The 19,411-nt window shown below is 35.8% G+C and overlaps 2 protein-coding genes across 2 annotated transcripts in view; one reads left to right on the forward strand and one right to left on the reverse strand.

The window, feature by feature from the left end:
• Positions 1–11,566, reverse strand: part of wdr95 (WD40 repeat domain 95) — a 36,084-nt gene extending 24,518 nt beyond the window's left edge. Inside the window, exons 1-14 of the mRNA XM_028045147.1 lie at positions 9,268–11,566; positions 8,891–9,077; positions 8,222–8,802; positions 7,578–7,683; positions 6,516–6,681; positions 5,430–5,483; positions 5,271–5,354; positions 4,290–4,355; positions 3,725–3,955; positions 2,409–2,494; positions 2,225–2,317; positions 2,103–2,148; positions 1,504–1,550; positions 246–363 (exon numbers count right to left, since the gene is read on the reverse strand). Of these exons, the coding sequence (XP_027900948.1) occupies positions 246–363; positions 1,504–1,550; positions 2,103–2,148; positions 2,225–2,317; positions 2,409–2,494; positions 3,725–3,955; positions 4,290–4,355; positions 5,271–5,354; positions 5,430–5,483; positions 6,516–6,681; positions 7,578–7,645 (1,059 nt within the window). The 5' untranslated portion in view covers positions 7,646–7,683; positions 8,222–8,802; positions 8,891–9,077; positions 9,268–11,566. The remainder of the gene's footprint in view (positions 1–245; positions 364–1,503; positions 1,551–2,102; positions 2,149–2,224; positions 2,318–2,408; positions 2,495–3,724; positions 3,956–4,289; positions 4,356–5,270; positions 5,355–5,429; positions 5,484–6,515; positions 6,682–7,577; positions 7,684–8,221; positions 8,803–8,890; positions 9,078–9,267) is intronic.
• A 438-nt stretch (positions 11,567–12,004) lies between these two features.
• hmgb1b (high mobility group box 1b) lies at positions 12,005–16,021 on the forward strand. The gene is made up of 5 exons (XM_028045146.1): positions 12,005–12,284; positions 13,376–13,531; positions 14,875–15,020; positions 15,128–15,302; positions 15,449–16,021. Exons 2-5 carry the CDS (start codon positions 13,385–13,387, stop codon positions 15,578–15,580), a joined length of 600 nt encoding a protein of 199 aa, XP_027900947.1. The 5' UTR covers positions 12,005–12,284; positions 13,376–13,384; the 3' UTR covers positions 15,581–16,021.
• The last annotated feature ends 3,390 nt before the right edge of the window (positions 16,022–19,411 follow it).

Below are 19,411 nucleotides of genomic sequence, written 5' to 3' on the forward strand. Positions count from 1 at the left end.
CACTAATTTTGCTATAAAAATATTTAAAGCAAAAATGTTTAAAACCTTCTTTTCCTCTGGAGACTTCTTAAAGCAAAAAGCAAAAGCAAAAATGTTGAATCTCTTGAAAATGATTACAAAAAGAACTCAGAAAAACTGCATTTTGCTTTAAAATGTCAATAAATTTGGAAAGGCATTTTTAAAAGAACTCTAATTTAAGATTTACTTGAAACAACCAAGAAAAGGAGACAAAAACATCATCTCACCTGTGTCACCCAGTCATGATGAACCTTCCATCTGACAAATGTCACGTTTTTGGAAAGCACAGCATTTTTAATAGCAATATTAGGCACATTTTCAGCCTTTGGTAATCTGTTCCACAACCTGTGAAAGGAGAAGTTCAGTCATTCATTCAAGTTTGAAACTGATCATCTGAAAAATTCAGCGTCGCACAACACATAACGTGTGTTTGATTGGTGAGACCTGCAGTGAGGCAAAGGTATAATTTTCCATCACACACTGTTTGTGTGGACGTGGCGACATAACCATAGGCTCTACTTTTTATTATAAGGTCTCCCACTAATCCTCTGTATAGCCTCAAAACAATTTCTCAGCTGTGACAGACATGGCATGAGTCAAGCGAATGAGTCTACTTTTGATGGCTCATTTCACCTTTTAACAGATCCTCAAAATATTTAGGGAAAAACTGCAATTGGGATGGATTAGCAGCTAGTTTATTTCAACTCATGTCTAGGGGTTCACAGATGTTCAGCTCAGCTTTTTATGCTAATAACAATTATATAATAATTTACCGATAATTCTTGTACCAAAGATTGTTGCGTCTTGAGAATACATCACATGTCAAATATAAAAACCGCAGGTGAAAGTATTTCTCTTTTGACAGATTCTATGTTCAGACGAACACTTATACCAAGTGTTCGGTATAAGGTTCTTATTTTATTTGCATATTTCCTAATTATCATGCTGTGTGATTTCAATTACCCTGATGTTTTCCAACTGTCGTAAGGCTCTGACACACAGGAGACTCTGCTTTCACACCTTCAAAAACATTATTTTAAAATGTTGGAAGAAGTTGTCCCTACTGTTTTTGAAAACTAATTATTACTCTCCTTTTTTAAAGGGTTGTATCGCACATAGTTTGTTATCCTATTTATCCCTTAACCAATGAATAATGACCATTGATAAAAATTTGCATTCAAGACAAGAATATTAATTATTTTTTTATGTAGCTGTATCAATTTATAAATACAAAGATTTCTTTTTTAATTGTGGTTTTTAATTATCCTCTTTTGATTCTGATGTAGACTTTTGCATGAAATGCCTCTCTGAGTGCCATTGCCCCCTGCTATGAAAGGTCACTTTCCTTAAGAATAATAAAACTCAATACAAATGGAAATTAATGCACCGCTTATGTCTCTTACAGTTCTGATTACAGAATAAAAATGTGTAATGGTGCTAAATGAATATTAATAAGGTAGTAGGTCCTCATAACAGCAACATTACCTGAGGGTGTCCTCAGCAGGGAAGAGCAAAATGATGGTAACACATCCCTGAAACACAGACACATTAGCGGCCTCCTGCAAAGAGCTTATATTTTTACAGAAGTGGACAGTGACACAAAAATCTGTAGTGATGTAAAAATAAACCTTACTTTAAAATGCTTAACAGTGCAAACTGAGGTGCAAAAATATGAAATTATGTACAAAATCTGGTATGTTTAAGGATTATATTTAAAAAAATATGGAAATAAATAACCTACCAACAAATGAGCAAATTAAAGGATAGAAACAAATATTTTCTCACTGTGTTTTGTCATTATTGACTTATGTGTTGGAGTACAAGCTACTTAAAGGGATTAGAAAAACTATATATTAAGTTCCCCTTCAAATGGCACAACAGGCTCAGAAGACAGAAAACAACATTAGGACAAAATCTGTGCATCTGAGACATCTCCCTTTACCAACAAAACTTGTACTCAAGTGGAAAGATAATAATATTCCTCCACTAAAAGTATGAAGTTGTTGAAGTAAAACTATTCCTACAAGTATGGCTTGTGATGTAACACCTCTGCATGTCGGTTATGTAATTTGATTAGGACTTACCTCCATATCTCCATATAGAAAACAACATTTATCAGAGCCAATGTAGCTGCATAGCAAACAAACAAAGTAAACACATCAAGTAAAGAACTGTAGAGTAATTTTTAAGATCTTATGCAGCTCACCTGTAGCTTAAAGTTAAAGGTATAGTTTCCAGGCCGCTGATCTGGCAGTAAGGCTCTAAAGTGGAAAGTTCATAAAACTGAATCTCTCTGTCCCTGAAAAATAAAGTGCTCAAGCAGATTAAATCTAAATCCAACTTCTCATTAATGAGAAAAAACATCAGTGAGGTCAATAAAAAGTTCTCACCCTGTTCCGATCATCAGCTTGTTGTATTCTGACATCATAGTGAAATCGGTTATCCACTTTGAACTTCTTTTGCCAGATCCCTGACTCTACAAACAGGACCAAATAAAATTTAACAATTGAGAACAGAGTTTTGTTTAAAACAAATTTAAATGTATCTGTACTGTTCTCCACCAATAATTTAAAGGCTTTGGACCCTACCTGTTTAGTAGTAAGTGAAACATTAATCAACATATTTGATTTGTATTTGCTTCAAGATTTTAATGATGACATTTAGTCAAAATGTAATGTTTATTACTTGTTTCATAATTGATGAGTTACGTTTTTATGATGCACAGCACTTTGAACTGTCTTGTTGCTGAAATGTGTCATACAAATAAACTTGAATTGACTTAATTTTATTAACTTCAGTGTTAGAGTAGATAATAAATCACTAACCATATTTGAATAACAGCCTGTCATCTGGACCAACGTCTTTAAAGATCTGTTTTGTTAGCATGGATATGCACACTGGTCTATAGAAATAGGACATCCCTGGGAAGTTTCAACACTAACAACAAAATTTTAAATTTAGCTACATAAAAGAAACAAGTTCACTTTATGAAAGACATAAACATTTAGACGATTCTCATTTCACCCTTTTGGAATGTCGTATATTTATATTTCTGAACGGTTTGTCCAAGCCTTTTTAGATTCTTTGGGTTAAACATCTTGTTCCCACCATCTTTCATTTTGCATCTGCTTTGAGAACATTTTATAACCATTTTATCAACCAATAACTTTACTTTATTATAAGGTCATAGTTTGCAGAAAGGCTAAAAAGAATTGAATCCCTGTAATATGCATGTTTAGTCTTATTTAACTAGTCAGAAACCTTGTTTGTCAGATTAAAATCACGTTTTGGAAAAAATAAACAAGCCTTAAAGCAGGTATTAAACACACTGTTTATTAAGCACTAATTTATGTACAAAACTGTTTTTATTGGGCTGATTTAATATTCTGATCTTAAATGTAATGTTTTAATTAGCTGTAAATGAAAAATAATTATAGTTCACTGAAATAAAGGCTTAAAGCTATAATAATATGTGTAATTAAGCAATATATTGAGTTACACAGTGTATATTGAGCTATGGAAATGAATTAATATTTCATTAAGATTATAATATATTAAATAGGTCTGACTATTCTCTGTTTTTGCTTTATGAGATGTTGTTTTTCTTCCAACTACTTTAGGTGTTTTAAGAATAGAATTTTTTTTTAAATCCTTCATTAATAAATCAATTAACATTCCAGGAGCAATTCTAAAAGCTAATACCTACAAACATGTGCTTGGTCCTCTGAGGTTTAAGGTCAGGACTCCACTGACAAATGAATCCATCTTCTCTCATTGTTAACACGCCGCCATCGTGGGTGGAGTGGATGTTGACTACAGGAACGCCATGTCCGCCATCATTCATGATGGCTGGCAAATGAAAGGCCACCTGCTTCCTGCGTCTCACAGTTTCCATCTTTGCTTCGTACTGCTGGAGCAGATAGGTGGAGAACTCCATCTGCATCACACATCACATTCCTTCCTTTGTGAAAAGTGTCCAAACATGTGGAGATTTACTGAGATACATCTTTAATGATTTGTCTACTACTTTATGTGCGCAAATAACTACTTATTTCTCTGTATCATAAGATGTCTTACTAGGTAAAATTCAAAGACTGTTATATACAGTGATCTTGACACTACAGAGGCAACTATATCCCAAGGTACTATGCTGATGTCTGTCCCAGTTACAATTGATCAATAAATACCAGCTCAAATATAGTTGCCATTTTTTCTACAGATATATTTCATACTATGCTCTTTTATACTCAAACAGAACTTGACTGACTTACCCATGAAATCCTTCCTTGATCAGAGTAATCAATCTTTTTGAACAAACTATATATCTCTTCATTGCTCTGTGAGATACAAGAAACGAAAAAAGAAAATTAACCTTTTTTCTAAATTTACATTGCCTTGATACAACCACAAACTGAAAAATATTTGATTGGAATTGTATGAGATGGACCAACACTTAGACTTAGACTTAGACTTAGACTGACTTTATTGTCATTTTGCATGCACAGGGTGTATACAGAACGAAATTTCGTTGCATACGGCTCAGGACAGTGTTTTGAGCTTCCAATGTAAGCTCAAAACACAAACTGGAAATTAAAAAAGAAGACAAATCACAAATTAAATTTAAAAAGTTTGATGTTAATTTGTATTTAGCCTCATTTGGAGATATGTTTTTATAACATTTTTACCCATGGAGACAGTTTTTTTTCTTTCTTTTTAAAATACATCAACCTCAGTAAAATTAAATAAAGAGCATATCAACAGTAATTTTTTGTCAAGCTGTTTGCTCAGGGTAATTATGCTACTGGAAGATGAACCTCTCCAGCAGACTCAAATCTTTTGCTATCTCTAATAGGTTTTCTTCTAATATAACTAAATATTTAGCTACATTGATCTTCCCATCAACTCTCATATTATCCCTGACTGTGGTTAATAAAAGTGTCCCCACAAAGTGATGCCCGCACCACCATGTTTTACAGTGAACCTGTTTGCTGTGTGTGTGGCAAATGAGATTTATTTTTGCCTCACTTTCAGGTGACTTCTGAAAATCATAATCTTGATTGTGCTCCAAAATTATACGCTACTTTGTGTTGGTGTTTCATTTAAATTTGTATTTTTTTTTAATCTATGGAAATAGTGTTTGTTTTAATAAAACAAAATGTGAAAAAAATAATAGTAATTAAATCATTTTCCAGGCTGTATGCCAATACTTGTGAAATTATGGTCAAATGATATAAAAATAATTATTGTCTTACCATGTCAGAAACATCCAAGCACTTTTTCAGTATATGTCCAAAATTCTTTGCATCAGTGTACCCTGCCCCACTCACATCAGATTCCTTTGTATGAAAATTATAATGTGATGTGATAATTTTTACATGGGTAAAATTTGAAAGGTATAATTTTCAAAGTACCTCAAAGGATAATTTCAGTTTCTGGAGTTCATCTAACGATATCTTTTCATTGATCTTGAGATAAAAGGAGAAACATAAGTTACAGCATTAATCATAATTATAGAGATAACTTCATGAAACACTTTGGCCACTTGAAGGATTTTAGTTGAATATTTATTTCGGGTCCAGACAGATCCACTCACCAGGCAGTTCATAAAGTCAGAGTGCTAAAAGGAGAAATGAATGACTTAATTTGATCATTAATAATCAGCAGATATGGGCAGGGCTTCACCTTTGCCTATCAATGACCCTAACGAGCGCGTTAGAGCCCTCAGCCAGATAACAGGCCACGCTCTCCGAGTTAACAACTCTTCTAAGTTTTTCAGCTGTTTCCTAGCAACTGATCCTTCATCTTGGAAGCTGTTTGATCTACCATTAATAAATAACAGGAATAAACAGCTTAATTCCTCAAGGATGTAACTAGAGCTGAAGTCTCCCCACGGTATTCCCTGAATTTATAAGATAACTGTTTAATCACTCAAAGTGATGAAAATGGTGAGAGCATTCGCATATACTTGACTGCTTTCCAAATCCCTTCATAGGAGATGCATAACTTTGAACTCCTGAGCCTGCTTCTCTTAATCTGTTATGGCACATTGCTTGCTACATTAAGCAGGAGAGTGTGACTGACATCTGCAATGGAAACCCAGAAACTTGAGCAATGCATTGGCAGCCCAGCCTCCTGCATCCTTTTATCGTTCCTGTCAGCTCAGAAGCTCAAATTCGAATTTCCTGGGAAACCTTTTATGAAGTTGGCTCAACTATAGCTTGAAGTGCTTTGGGGCTCTGGGAAGATTGCCCTGCCTGATGTACTGTCAGGCTGTGTGCAAACTGGTCATGAACTTTATTTATGTAAATTAGTAAAGCATTATATCGTTTTCTGATAGCTGAGACCAAGCTGGGAAACAGAAGCGCTGCAGCATACTAGTGACATCTTCTGGCTAAAAGTCGAAGCTCCTCAAAGAAGGCCCATGTAAGGACTGAGTAACAGTGTTACTAAATTAGCACAAGATTTTTGAGACAGAGATACTTGTTTCAGTACTGTACCTCAAAGTGATGTGTTGAAAATGCACAGTGCTGCAGTTCTCTCCTGATTTTAGATTCTTCCATTGAGTGTCTTCTATTGTTCTGTTTCAGCAGCTCTCGCTCCAGCCATGCTGGTGTTTCCCTTATCCTGATCCTCTGCTTTGTACTCCCCAGTTCAGAGAAGATGCTGTAGGATTTCACATTATAATCAAATGTTTGTTTTCATCTTTTGACAAACTTGCTATGGCTCTTACCTAAAGAAGGTGAAAGAAGTTCATGAAACAGTTCGTGTTGATTCAAACCTTTTTAGGGATATGGAGTCTCATCGTGTTTAACAGTAGAAATATACGGCCAGAGGGTGTATACCCCTTAAACCATTTCATAATTTGTCATGTCACAGCCAGAAAGATCTGTTTTCATTTAGGTTTTTGTGCTCAACCAACACAAAGAAAAAGATGCGAGATAAAAAGGCAAAGGACAAACAATTTCCAAAGCTTGTTTTGCAAATAAATCCCTTAACATAAATAAATACCAGGGATACCAGAGATAAACAATATGCCAAGTATGGAACAATAACAGTAACACAAAAATCAAAGTCCCACAGATTATGACAGGGTTAGGCTACAAAACAACATACCAAGCTTTGGCCATCTCACAGAGCACTGTTCAATTTATCATCTTTGTATGTAAAGAACAGGCCACCACAGCAAACCAACACCGTCACATGGTCCACCTAAACTATCAGAGAGCTTTAATCAGAGGGGCATCTGAGAGCCTCTCATCATCAAAATCTCATAAAAATGCATCTAAGTGTGTAGTAGCATGACAAAATGTGAAAAAGATCAAGGGGCAGGAATACTTTTGCAACACATTGCAAAAGTATTCTCCAGAGATCAAATTTCCTGCAACTCTGCGTATTGCTTTAAGAGCCATGACAACAGAAAACATTTCTTTAGATTTAAACAGAAGTAAAAAAAAGGTCTGAAATTTATCTCTCAACCAAACAATTAAAGAACATCTAATCAAAGATTAGTTTTAGGATTTTTTTCCCACGATTGTCTATATCATGAGAATAAGGAATACCTCGTCATATGTATGCTTTCCAATCTTCCTAAAGCTGATGAAGGGCGGGTGGTTTTCTCCTGTTGCATTCTTGCCAAAAATATTTAAAGCTGTTGTGACCTAAAAACTAAGGGACAGAAATTTTCTTCAGTCCATCCACCAAACAGCCATTAGACAAACAGATTCCACATTTGTCTACCTGACACAGGATCTAGTATTACACCTGAACAAAGCAGGTGGTAGATGGTAACCAAGAAACCAAGTGACAACTGAAACCACAAAACTGAAAGCATTGCCCCTCTACATACAAAGAAAGAAACAACTATCATCAAACTCAGAGCACACTGAACAACTGAAAGTGAGAATATTTTTTATATTTTATTTATTTATGCTTTCTTACAACACAGTGGTTTAATTTTAAAACATAATAAGCATGCCTGGTAGACTATCAAGAAATCATTTTTCATCCAATGAGAAACTGTTGTACTATTACACATAAAAAAACTATATGAGATTAAATTATTGTATTATTTTCTGTTCATTTATTGAGACACACAACCAAATGAAAAGAATTTAAAAAACTAAAAAGATATATGATATGTAGGTCACTATTTCATAACATAATGTAGAAAAAGAATATCGCAATATCTGTTCTATGCACTCACTCCTTTAACATGATATCTTGTAAAACTTCCTCTCACTTCATCTGGTGCTAAGAGTTGGAGCATATCTTTGACAGCTTTATACATTTGAAAAAGAATATTTTTCATATCTTCCACTTCACAGATATGTACTACTTTCTGCTGGTCTCACCAAGAAAATCAATCCCAATTGAGTCTGGAATGTAACAAATGTCAAAATGTTAAAGCAGTATTCATTCTGTTCATTCAGTTAACATAAAGAATCACTTTGTAAAATTCACAGAAATAACCAATTTACTAGTAAGGTTCAGAAAGGTCTGAGCCAACTTAACAGCCAATCTGGTGATTGGAGATATTGCAAAACTGCAGCGAGTTTATTTAATGTTTCCTGATTTTCTGAACATGTTTTCACTTAAAGCAACTCACACAGCTTTGTGACCTGTAAATTCAAGAAAAAAAATACAAATATAAGAAAACCAACCTTTTACAATTAACTTGTTAAACTACTTGCAGTGCTAGCCTTCATCGGGTAACAAGTGCAGGATAGTTAAACGTGTCATAGGTTGTCTACTGAATGTGGACATGTCTTTGAATAACTATTAAGACTGCAACGGAAATCAGAGAGCAACATAAAAAAAACTACAGCTGGTGTTCATGTTCATGTTAAGAAGTTTTAGAAAAGACACTACTTACACCATGGCAGATAACTCTATAATATGTGCTGCTGTTCTGGAATATATTTTGCCAAAAGTTCAGGTTTTCACTTTGGCAGCCAGTAATTGGCTGTCATTTCAGAGTCAGTAGGAAGAGTTGCCTGTTTGTGAAGCCTGTTGTGCAGAGGTGCAAGCTTTTCATCTTGTTATTTTGTTGTCATTATGTCCTGTCAAAAAAGCAACGCAAAAAACAAAAGAAAATGAGCTAATTAGAAAAATGGGATGTTGGTTTTGAGTGGGTGCTTTTTCATCTTTACTCAGTTTCTACTACATGATCAATGCTCACAAAACCATGTATGATGTATGTTGAGATGAAGTCAGGGTGTAGGTGGAACGGTACCGTGCTAAAAGCCTTACATGTGTATCTCCCAGTCAGATGTGAGATATTTCCGAGGAAAGACTGCAGAACAGTGTGGAGCATACCTTTGGCAACTTCCATTCCAAAGTTACCCTGGGGAAAAACTGCTTATTTTAAAGGCTATGTAAATAAGGACCATTCAGATATTTAATACTCAGGCTAGCACAGTCTAAAAACAGACTTGAGTGGGATGTGGGTTGTTTCTCAGATATCCTGAGGCTGTTCCTGTGTAAATGTGATCAGGTTTACAATGTGGTTTCCAGTAACATTCCCTACTGTATACAGTTGAGCCAAGAAGTCCAGAATGTGAAGAGGAGCCTATAAACCAGATAGAAATGGGGTGCCTATGTGTGTATTAACATGGAGTTAGATACACAAGCATATAAAGTCTTAGCATTCATTCTTAATTTAGTGCCATGAATTAGTTGTGCAACAGGATATCAGCAGCTGAGTGTGGTTAGGAGACAAATTGTCTTCTGAGAGATGCTTTATTAAAATTCCAACACTGCTAACACTCTACAGACAAAGCAAATAATAGATATACAGATCTGTGAAAGTAATGCAGGCATTTTATTGAGCAAGATAACGATAATACACTTCCGTAAGGGCTAAACGCTGCAGATTGTAATAGAAATGGCATATAAATAAACAGAAATTAGCACCTTGGAACTTGATTTTAAGATAATAAGATAATTAGACTAGGCAATTAAAGAAGTGATGGACTGGCGACCTGTTCAGCGTGTACCCTGCCTCTCCTCCGCTGAAAGCTGGAGACAGGCATCAGCACCCTTCACAACCCCACAATGGAGAAGGGTGTTGGATAATGGGTGGATGAATGGCTGTGGCAGAACGGAGCTTAACAAGTCCTGGGGAAAAATGGAATTGTAAAAATGTGAAACATCAGGAAAATAGGCTTTTGACTTTTAAATCTGTGTATATTTCTCAGGTCTTGCTGTTTGAGTCCATTCTGATATATCGTAGAGTGCTCCCTGGTTCAGTACATCTAACATAATCAGACATCACTGTTTTACAGGCTCCAAAAGACAATAATTATCTTTAATAATAATTATCTTTCATTATCAGGTGTGACAATGGCAATTAATATTAGGTTGTCTTTATCTGTTATTGTGTGGATGACCATAACTGTAAATTGGACTGGATCTGTCTAAATGTTAATTGTGTAAATTCTAACCAGGACTAAACAATGTGACCACATGACTCAGTTATTTACTTTCTTCCAAGCCAGCAGAACTCGGCACCTGCCCTCACTGCTAAAGGTACCAAAAGCTGGTTTACTGACCATGGTGTTACTGTGCTTGAATGGACAGTTAACCCGCCTGACCTGAACCCTGTAGAAAATGTATCTGCTGTTGTCAAGAAGAAGATGGAAGATATTAGAGTAACAATGCAGATGAACCGAAGGGCGCTATCAAAGCAAGCTGGGCTTCCATTACGCAGACGCAGTACCACAGGCTGATCCACTCCGTTCCACACCCCAATGATGCAGTCATTCATACAAAAGGATCCCCAGCACAATGTTGAATGTAGACAAATGAACAAACTTTTCAGAAGCCTGACATTTCTGTTGAAACTATCCTTTTGTGTTGATCTTTGGGGTCAAGATCAACACAACACATTATCTTAATGTATACATGTATACTTAATGTATACATTAAGTATACATGTTACTTAATGTATACATGTATACATTAAGATATACATATATAATGTATACATCTTAATGTATTATCTTATGTATATTATCTTAATGTATACATTAAGATAATGTATACATTAAGACATACAGTATATCTGTGTAATATATGAGTTTAGGTTTCTGAAATCAGTAAGAAAAATATTGAACTTTTTTCCACAATATTTGCATTTTTGGGGATTTTCCTGAAGTTTCAATAAACTAATAAATGATTCAAATACATAATAAGCATAAAAAATATTTTGTCTTAAATATTAAGCTGGTCACAGCTGATATTGACTAAAATTGTCAAGCGTACAAAATAAAAAGAATTAAGGCTGTGATCTATAACATGTGTAGTAAAAGAATAAATTAATTATGCTAGAAATTGTTTTAGTTGGGGTGTATCTACATAAATATCTCTGCCATATAACCTGGTGAGCTTTGTTTTATCTGTATATATTCAGTGATGCAGAAAAGGACATCTGTGTAAAGTTGGGTCTTATTTTAGAAATCAATACTATTGTTAATATATGCTGATGAGACATTTTGACTTAAAAAATTCAGAAATTAGAAAATAAATTCTATTCATTTTTTAGTCCTTAAAGAGAAAATATGACAAAATCCAGCTAAAATTAGCAGTTATTATATCACAATAGTCAGTGTTTGGTGACATTACATGATACATTTAAAATAGAAATATGTTTTATTTATATAAATTTTACTAACATATTGTATAGTATTTTGCAACAAGATTAATGAGCTTTAAAACTGTATTTCTCCCTAATTGCTGATACCAAGTTGTAGAAAAATAACGTGAAACTAAAATAACTAATATTCTTTCATTTTGTTCATGTCATATATATATTCTAATGAGGTTCAGAATTATTTTACTTTTTGTGCTTTTATTTATTTTTTTGTTCTTAGTAGTAGTAGTTTTCATTTATGCATGCTATTTTTATGCATTCTCTTATTTCAGTAACTTTGCACTTCCTGTTGCGAATGCAACAACAACAAAGTATTTTACAACGAACGGCTTTGTTGTGGACTTTTGTATTATTTTTGTATCCTCATACTTGGAGACATTGATTTTCAAACTTTAAGTTTAGCGCCACCGTCCCGTGGTGTTTTGGGCAGCCAACCGCACAACAAACGGGGCTCGGGCAGCGAGTGTCCAATAAGATATCCAAGAAGTTGGCGGCAGCCAATGTCCGACAGCCGGAGCCGAATACACCGGATAAACAAGGAATCCTCGTAGGCAAAAGACCGCGCACTCACGGTGCTACTTGTCCCATTGTTTGAGAGATACAACTAGCGAAAGGGGTAAGCATTCCTCAGTATTATCCTGTGTAGCACATATGAGAGAAACTCTGGGGTGTTTTGTGTTTTGCATTGTATGCTTGCGTATAAAGCTGAGCTGGATGGGATGCTTATCCTTTATGAAGCTGGTTTATGATGCTCATTTCACTACGTTGACGCCCTAGGCTGCCATTAGCTGCTACTAACGAGACAAAGGATAACTTATCCAGTAATTGATTTAAAAGCTACTTATTCTGCGTTAGCAACGTCACCTCATGTGTAAGCAGCTGACAGAGAGGATGGCTCCCCTGAACGTTAGCCCACTGTGCTAGCCTGTTAACGGCAGCTGCTTATTGAGGCTGTGCTGGTATGTTTGAAGCTAATGCTAGTTTCTGGTCGGTTAGCTCTGAGTGGTGCTGAGGCAGCCCGTCTGCGATGAGACGGGCGGAGCATCTTTTTCCGACATCATACCCACATAAAACAAAACTTTAATACAAATATTAAAAACAAAATACTAGAGTGAGCACAACTGCTAGTTATATTAACGCGGAAAACCAAAATGTTTGTGAAAACAAAACGTCTTGCCCTTTTAATAACTCTAATCAGCCATTTTAATGGCTGCCTGTTAAAATGAGCAGTCTGCCTAGCTTAGCTCGAAGCTAATGCTAAAAGCGAAAGGACACAAAGCAAGAGCGGAGCCATAATGGCTAACGGCTAGCGGAAAATCAAAGGAGGCGGAGGCCATTGCTAATGTATTCATTTACAAACTGAAGCCGGCTCACAGGAGCGCTGTCATCAAGATACTTCATATAAAATATAGCAGCTGCCTGATTTCACATAGTTAGCACTATATGGCTGTGGATGGCTAAAGGTACAGTAATGAGACGCATTTTGTAGTTTACATAAATTTAATGTTGGCCCTTTATACAATGGATCATCAGTCACTCCAGAAGCCCCCCCCCCTCCTCCTCCTCATATCCTCCCTGTTTAAACAATAGATGGGACTGACAAAGCAGGAGGAAGACAGTTCAGCAAAGATAAATTTGCATAACACTGCTGTTTTATGACTACACTTTGATGACTATTTTTTATGTCGTTTTTTTTTCTCCTTTTAGTAAGACAAGATGGTGAAGGATCCCAAGAAGCCCCGGGGCAAAATGTCCTCATATGCCTACTTTGTGCAAACCTGCCGAGAGGAGCATAAAAAGAAGCATCCTGATGCCTCTGTCAACTTCTCAGAGTTTTCCAAGAAATGCTCTGAACGATGGAAGGTAAAAATTGTGGATGATTTCTAAATCGATGATTTTTTTGTAAACCTTTAATCTGCCATTTCTGATTTGGGAACATTTTTGAAATTGGAATATTTTTTACCTCCGCTTTCTAGATAGAAAAAAATATATACATATATGTATCTTGATAAAATGTCTAAGAAATATACAAAAAAATATATTTTATATCATAAACAACTACAAGTTGTAAAGCTGTACAGAAAGAACATCTATTGGACAGCTTGTCTGTAATACTTAAATCAAGATATCAATGTAAATCAATACAATATGCTTTCTTTACCGGCCAGACTTCAGTTTAGTATTTTTTTCACTACATAGATTGAACTTATAAATCTCTTCTTTATAGATATTCATGGTATGTTGACATCAATCAATGTTAGTCTTTATTTATTTATTTTTTAATTTATTTTTTACATATGTGTCCAATTAGTAAAACTGGTTTGATATGAATAAGCAGTGTATATTTCTATATTGTTGCCATTTGTGTAAGCGATCTAGGAGAGTGTTGTCCATGTAGTATTTTTTAGGCATGTGACAGTGACGTGCTGTAGAATTTCAAGGTGTTTAACGGAAGCAAAGAAGCAATGTTAGGGCCATGTTTTTTTTGTTGTTTTTATTGTTTAGGAAGGTTAATAGTATTGAGATTTATATTTGCCCAACTTTTCATTGGGACCACCCAAAATGATTCACCAAAAAAGCCCAATCACCCAGGTGGAATCACAAATGTGCACACTTCCATACCAGGGTTGAGTGCCTTGGCCAAGGGCCCCACGTTTGGTCACCTCAAAACATTGACGGGCCCCTATATGGAAAAGATATACAGTAACAAATCAAATTAAAATCCTTAAACAGATAATATAGAGCAACGTTCCTGTGAAATGATCAGCTTCTGGTTATATGCTGAAGATTTAGCTCCTTAACTTCCTCTAAGCAGCCTGGAGCGACATCTGACATGCTGCTGTAAAAAAGGCAAATGAAAAAAAGAAAAGTTTCTTTCTCCAGCAGTTTTTGCCTCTTACCAATACTGAAACTACCAAGACTTTTTATATCAAGAACAACTTGCATGCAGAAGAGTGTTGCTGATAATGCAGCCTGGTTTGTTCAGTTAAAGGTAAAAAAAAGTCAAATATTTAGTTTCTGACACTCTTATTAGGGCTGGTAAAGAATCAAATCATCCAATTCAGGTCACAGTCCAGTTCTTGGTACCTCTTTGATAAAAATCTAGCAGTCAGAAATAAGCTTTATGTTCTAAAGGTATTTCTTGTACGGAGTTCTATATTGTAAATGTGTTTTTATGTTTATGCTTTATTTTTTTTGTCTTAAAGACAATGTCACCAAAGGAAAAGGGAAAGTTTGAAGACATGGCCAAACAGGACAAGCTGCGTTATGAGAGGGAAATGAAGAACTACGTGCCCCCTAAGGGCCAGAAAAAGAAGCGATTCAAGGACCCAAATGCCCCAAAGAGACCACCGTATGTACCCTGAAATAAAATCACTGTCTCAATTTCCTTATATATATTTCACAAGTTGTTTTTCTGCCTGTAGCTTTTATATTAATAATAAATCCCATACCCTATAGGTCTGCGTTCTTTCTCTTCTGCGCCGACTTTCGCCCCAAGGTTAAAGGTGAGAGTCCTGGACTCTCCATTGGGGACACGGCCAAAAAGCTTGGAGAGATGTGGAACAGCTTGTCTGGAGAAGAAAAGCAGCCGTACGAAAAAAAGGCTGCCAAGCTGAAGGAGAAATATGACAAGGTGAGTGGTAACTATGCTGTAATTAAAGTGAGTCTGATTCAGATCTGATGGCCATGCTATTTCCTTTAAATACAGTTTAGAGATTATTTTCCTATTGATAGAGAAAATTATTGTCATTAAAAAGATATTTGTCCTGCTCTCCACAGGATATTGTGGCATACCGCACAAAGGGCAGCGTGGATTCAGCACCAGCTGCTGCAGCCAATGACGATGAGGACGATGACGAAGAGGAGGGAGATGAGGAGGAGGAAGAGGAGGAAGAAGACGATGATGAGTAAATCTCATAAGGATGGGACCGGAAGTTTTTGTTTATGCCATGTAATCCTAATGTACTCAGTTCACCATCTTGAATCATGTCAAATTGAACAGGATCATGTGTATATTTAATGTTTTTATGATGTACAGTGTTAATCTCATTTTTTTTGTAAAGTTAACACTACATATCCTAAGTTTGAAAATTTTCTAGTGGTAGTTCTGTATTCCTGCCATATTATGTAACTATTTAGAAGGACTACACATCACTATTACAGTAAGTAGTCTTTAGGTGTTACAACTCAAAAATGAGATTGATGAGTTGGTAGTGTATCTTTTTTTTATTTTTAAAATTATTTTTTTATGTGCTGTCCCAGTGTCTTTTTATTGTCCTTTTGAATACCACTCTAAAATCAAATGCAGCTGTCGACATTAAAGAATGTCTTCAATAAAAATTTCTTTTTTAAGATGTTTATTTCTCTTCCTTAAAAGTTACAAAAAACCCAACATGAAGAATCAGTTTTATGGCCTCATTCTGCATTTTGGGTCTTTTATTTTAATGCTTGGAAACATCAAAATATGGGGGGGGGTTGTAAAAACTTAAAATACGAGTTGAGGTGGCAGCATATATTGATTGTATTGTTTAAAAAGTATTTAAAATTATCAAACTTTTTATAAAAGGCAGCATCTGAGTTACTGGATTTTTCTAAAGATCACTATCTTGAAACATTTTAAGAACGGCATAGCAGCAGGATTTTTTACTTGGGAGTTTATCACTGAAAACAAAACAAAATCAAACATTGTCATCCATCGGCAATGCTTGATGTGGTTTAAATGTGTATCACTTTTACCAATAAGTAAAAATGAAAATGTCCTTAAATGTTGGACTTTGTGACAGAATGTCAGAATCTGGACACTACAATCCCATGGCTTCTTTTTGGTTAAATAGATACAGCTGTGGTTGTATTTTTTTTTTTTTTTTGCCCTAAAATCTTTAGTGAACATGTTGCCATTGTATTTGAAAGCATAAAACCTAGATACATATGTAATTAATTTTCATTAAACAGATTACAACTCCCACTGGTTTCTAACAGTGGATCAGGAATGTGATTTGTTGCATCTAATTTTATTTGCTTAAGAGGGACAGTGTGCTTCGAACATTTTGAATAATACGAGTCTGATTGTATTAGACTCGTATTACACGAGTCTAAAAAAAGACACTGAAATACTTGGGTAAATACAGGAGAAATGTACGTTGGGTTCAAAGCAGTCTTCGTTTTGCTTTCATAAACTAGCCATGTCTAGTTTATGAAAGCCTGTACCTAAGACGGTACAGGCTAAAAAGACAAATCAAATCTCACACATGCACATCTTGTATCTTATGCTGACTTGAGAGGTAAATTAAATGTAGCATATAGTAGCCAATACATTAATATTTTAAATAACACTCAGCACCCATGCTATTTATAAAAGTGAATTAGAGCCATGAAGGTACAGCAATACAACCTCCTTGTCCTGGATTTGTTTCCATCCATCCAACTTCTACACCCGCTTAACCCAGCAGGGTCGCAGGGGGAGCTGCTGCACTTCTCCAGCGGTCATTAGGCGAGAGGCAGGGTTCACCCTGGACAGGTACCCAGAGGGGACCCATGCATGCACAGAGAACATGGTAAGGCCAGGATTTGAAGCCTTCTTGCAGCGATGCTACTAACTGCTCCAACTTACATCCTATGGATTTATTTAATTTTTTTAAATGTTCTGAAATCCTTTGTCCAGAAGGTGGTGCTGTAATGAAGTTGCCCCTTCTTCCAAGTTTGTGCACTTAAGTGTTCAACTGGGGCTTAATAGAGAACAAGGCATAATGTTTAATGGGACACACTAGTTTGGAGCTTAGACTCCTCTGTACAAATCTTTACAGAAACGCTCACAGTCCTACACCATAACAGTCATACGATGAAATTTTGCTTTTGGATTTTTGAAAAAGCAAAACTACTTGTAAAAAAATCGTGACTTGATTAATACGTAAGTACCTAAACACAAGCAAACATCATCCTTTCCCCTTGAGGAACGAAGTTCATTTGTTCTTGTTACAGCAACCTAAAATTCCACACAGAGACACTTTATAACAGTCCAACTGTGACATTTTAAAGTTAAACAAAGTGCATCTTATTCTGTCTGCTCAAAGGCTAAAAAAAGAAGTGAGGACAGTGCTTCCTGTGTTTTGTGTTTCTCTCACCTTTTAGTGTTAAAGTAATGACCTGGTTTTAGGTTCTCACTTGGAGTAACTGGAGAGAAAAATCTTGCAGTCACAGTGACCACAATCACTTAGAAGGGATTCAGATGTCTGTTTATTGAACTCCTCTCAGCAGCAGTGTAAAAAAGTAAGCTTTTCTCAGAAGTGTTTGCCAGTAAGGTAATGAAATCCTTGTCCTTCTTTCCACAGTCTTAAAAATACTAATCCTGAATGTAGGTCAGTCAGATTTCTGAATTTCTGCTATGCTGCACACTTTAATGTCAGTGCTATTCTAAAACCTATTATTCCGAGTGGAGCCGCCCCCACCCTCTCAACTTTCTCTCATTTTACTCTGTGAATGAAAGCCTTGCTGTGTCCGAACCAATCCTGTCCAAGAAGCAGCCCAAACTGAGAAACATGCTGCTGTTCCTTTTGCACAAAGTAATCTCAGCAACAAAACTCTATGGAGAGAACACAATACCGGTGGAGTAAAATACATGGTAGGATAAGTTATTATTACTTCTTTTACTTTTCAGTGTTTGAGTACATTTTATAAGGAAAATGTACCCACACAGCTTTGCAATATGCTTTTTGAGTTTTGTTCACAAATACGTCTTTATATCTCATTGTTTTTGTTTTGGCAATTAAAGGATTTGGAAAGGCAAAGTTGATTAGTCACAACAATCAGGATTACGAACTGAGGGGACTGAGCAATCCCTATGGACAAGGTTTTCCATTTGGAGAAGTTATATGGAGTAAGCTTACAGGACCTTATCTTTTTATGCCACATTCGTTTTGCTTTGAACAGGATTTTCCCCTCCAAGCTGATTTTGTAATCACATCGAAGAAATGGGTACTTAGGAGATAAACATTATAATGGAAACTACCAGACACCTAAGAAAAGTCATGCTTTTATTACTGCTTCTTATGGTAAGTTGTTCATCTAGTTAACATATTCTAATAATGGTTTCTGCACTATAGTAGCATGCCATATTTGTGTGTGAGGACTGGAAAATACATCAAAAGTTGTTTATTTTTCACCTTGTAATTACACAGGTGTTTAATATGGGGGTCTCTCATGAAAGAAATCCAGGGATTCTGAGGACTGAAAGTGAATTTTCTGGTTTTGTTGACGAGCATCACAAGCCTCCCTCCTGGTATAATGCATCTGTTGATGCAGAGCTGAAGCATGGGGCAGTCAGCTCACTCGCTCATAGCAGATGGCAAACGCAGATGGCTTTCTCACAAACTGTTTATTCATTTCAAGTAAAGGAAGACACCGTGCCAGGTTCATCATCTTTTCTTCTGTTAGCAAACACGCTTGTTTGTTTACAACAGTTAATTTGACCATCTCATAAAATTCTCCAAGTATCTTGTTGTTGTTGTTTTTTCTTATTTTATCTTCAATTCGCAACACTAATTAATTTTCCCCCCTGTAATTAGCCAGATGTTGTGTTTTCACTCCACTGTTATCAGACCAAAGAGTAATTAGCTCTGGTTCACTGTGTTGACAGGAACAGTTGTGGGAAAGGTGGAAGCACAGATGGACAGTCCCACGCCTATCACATACACAGTTCAAGAGGACGATGGGGAGAACATGTTTCTCCTCAACCCTGTATCAGGG

The sequence above is a fragment of the Xiphophorus couchianus genome, chromosome 18 (assembly GCF_001444195.1).
Source record: "Xiphophorus couchianus chromosome 18, X_couchianus-1.0, whole genome shotgun sequence".
NCBI classification, from domain to species: domain Eukaryota; kingdom Metazoa; phylum Chordata; class Actinopteri; order Cyprinodontiformes; family Poeciliidae; genus Xiphophorus; species Xiphophorus couchianus.

What these genes read in the sequence shown, in the direction of transcription:
- hmgb1b (XM_028045146.1), top strand. Translation starts at nt 13,385, where the DNA reads ATGGTGAAGGATCCCAAGAAGCCCCGGGGCAAAATGTCCTCATATGCC. An exon ending in AATGCCCCAAAGAGACCACC is followed by an intron (nt 15,021 to 15,127) that starts GTATGTACCCTG and finishes CATACCCTATAG; the next exon opens with GTCTGCGTTCTTTCTCTTCT. An exon ending in TGAAGGAGAAATATGACAAG is followed by an intron (nt 15,303 to 15,448) that starts GTGAGTGGTAAC and finishes TGCTCTCCACAG; the next exon opens with GATATTGTGGCATACCGCAC.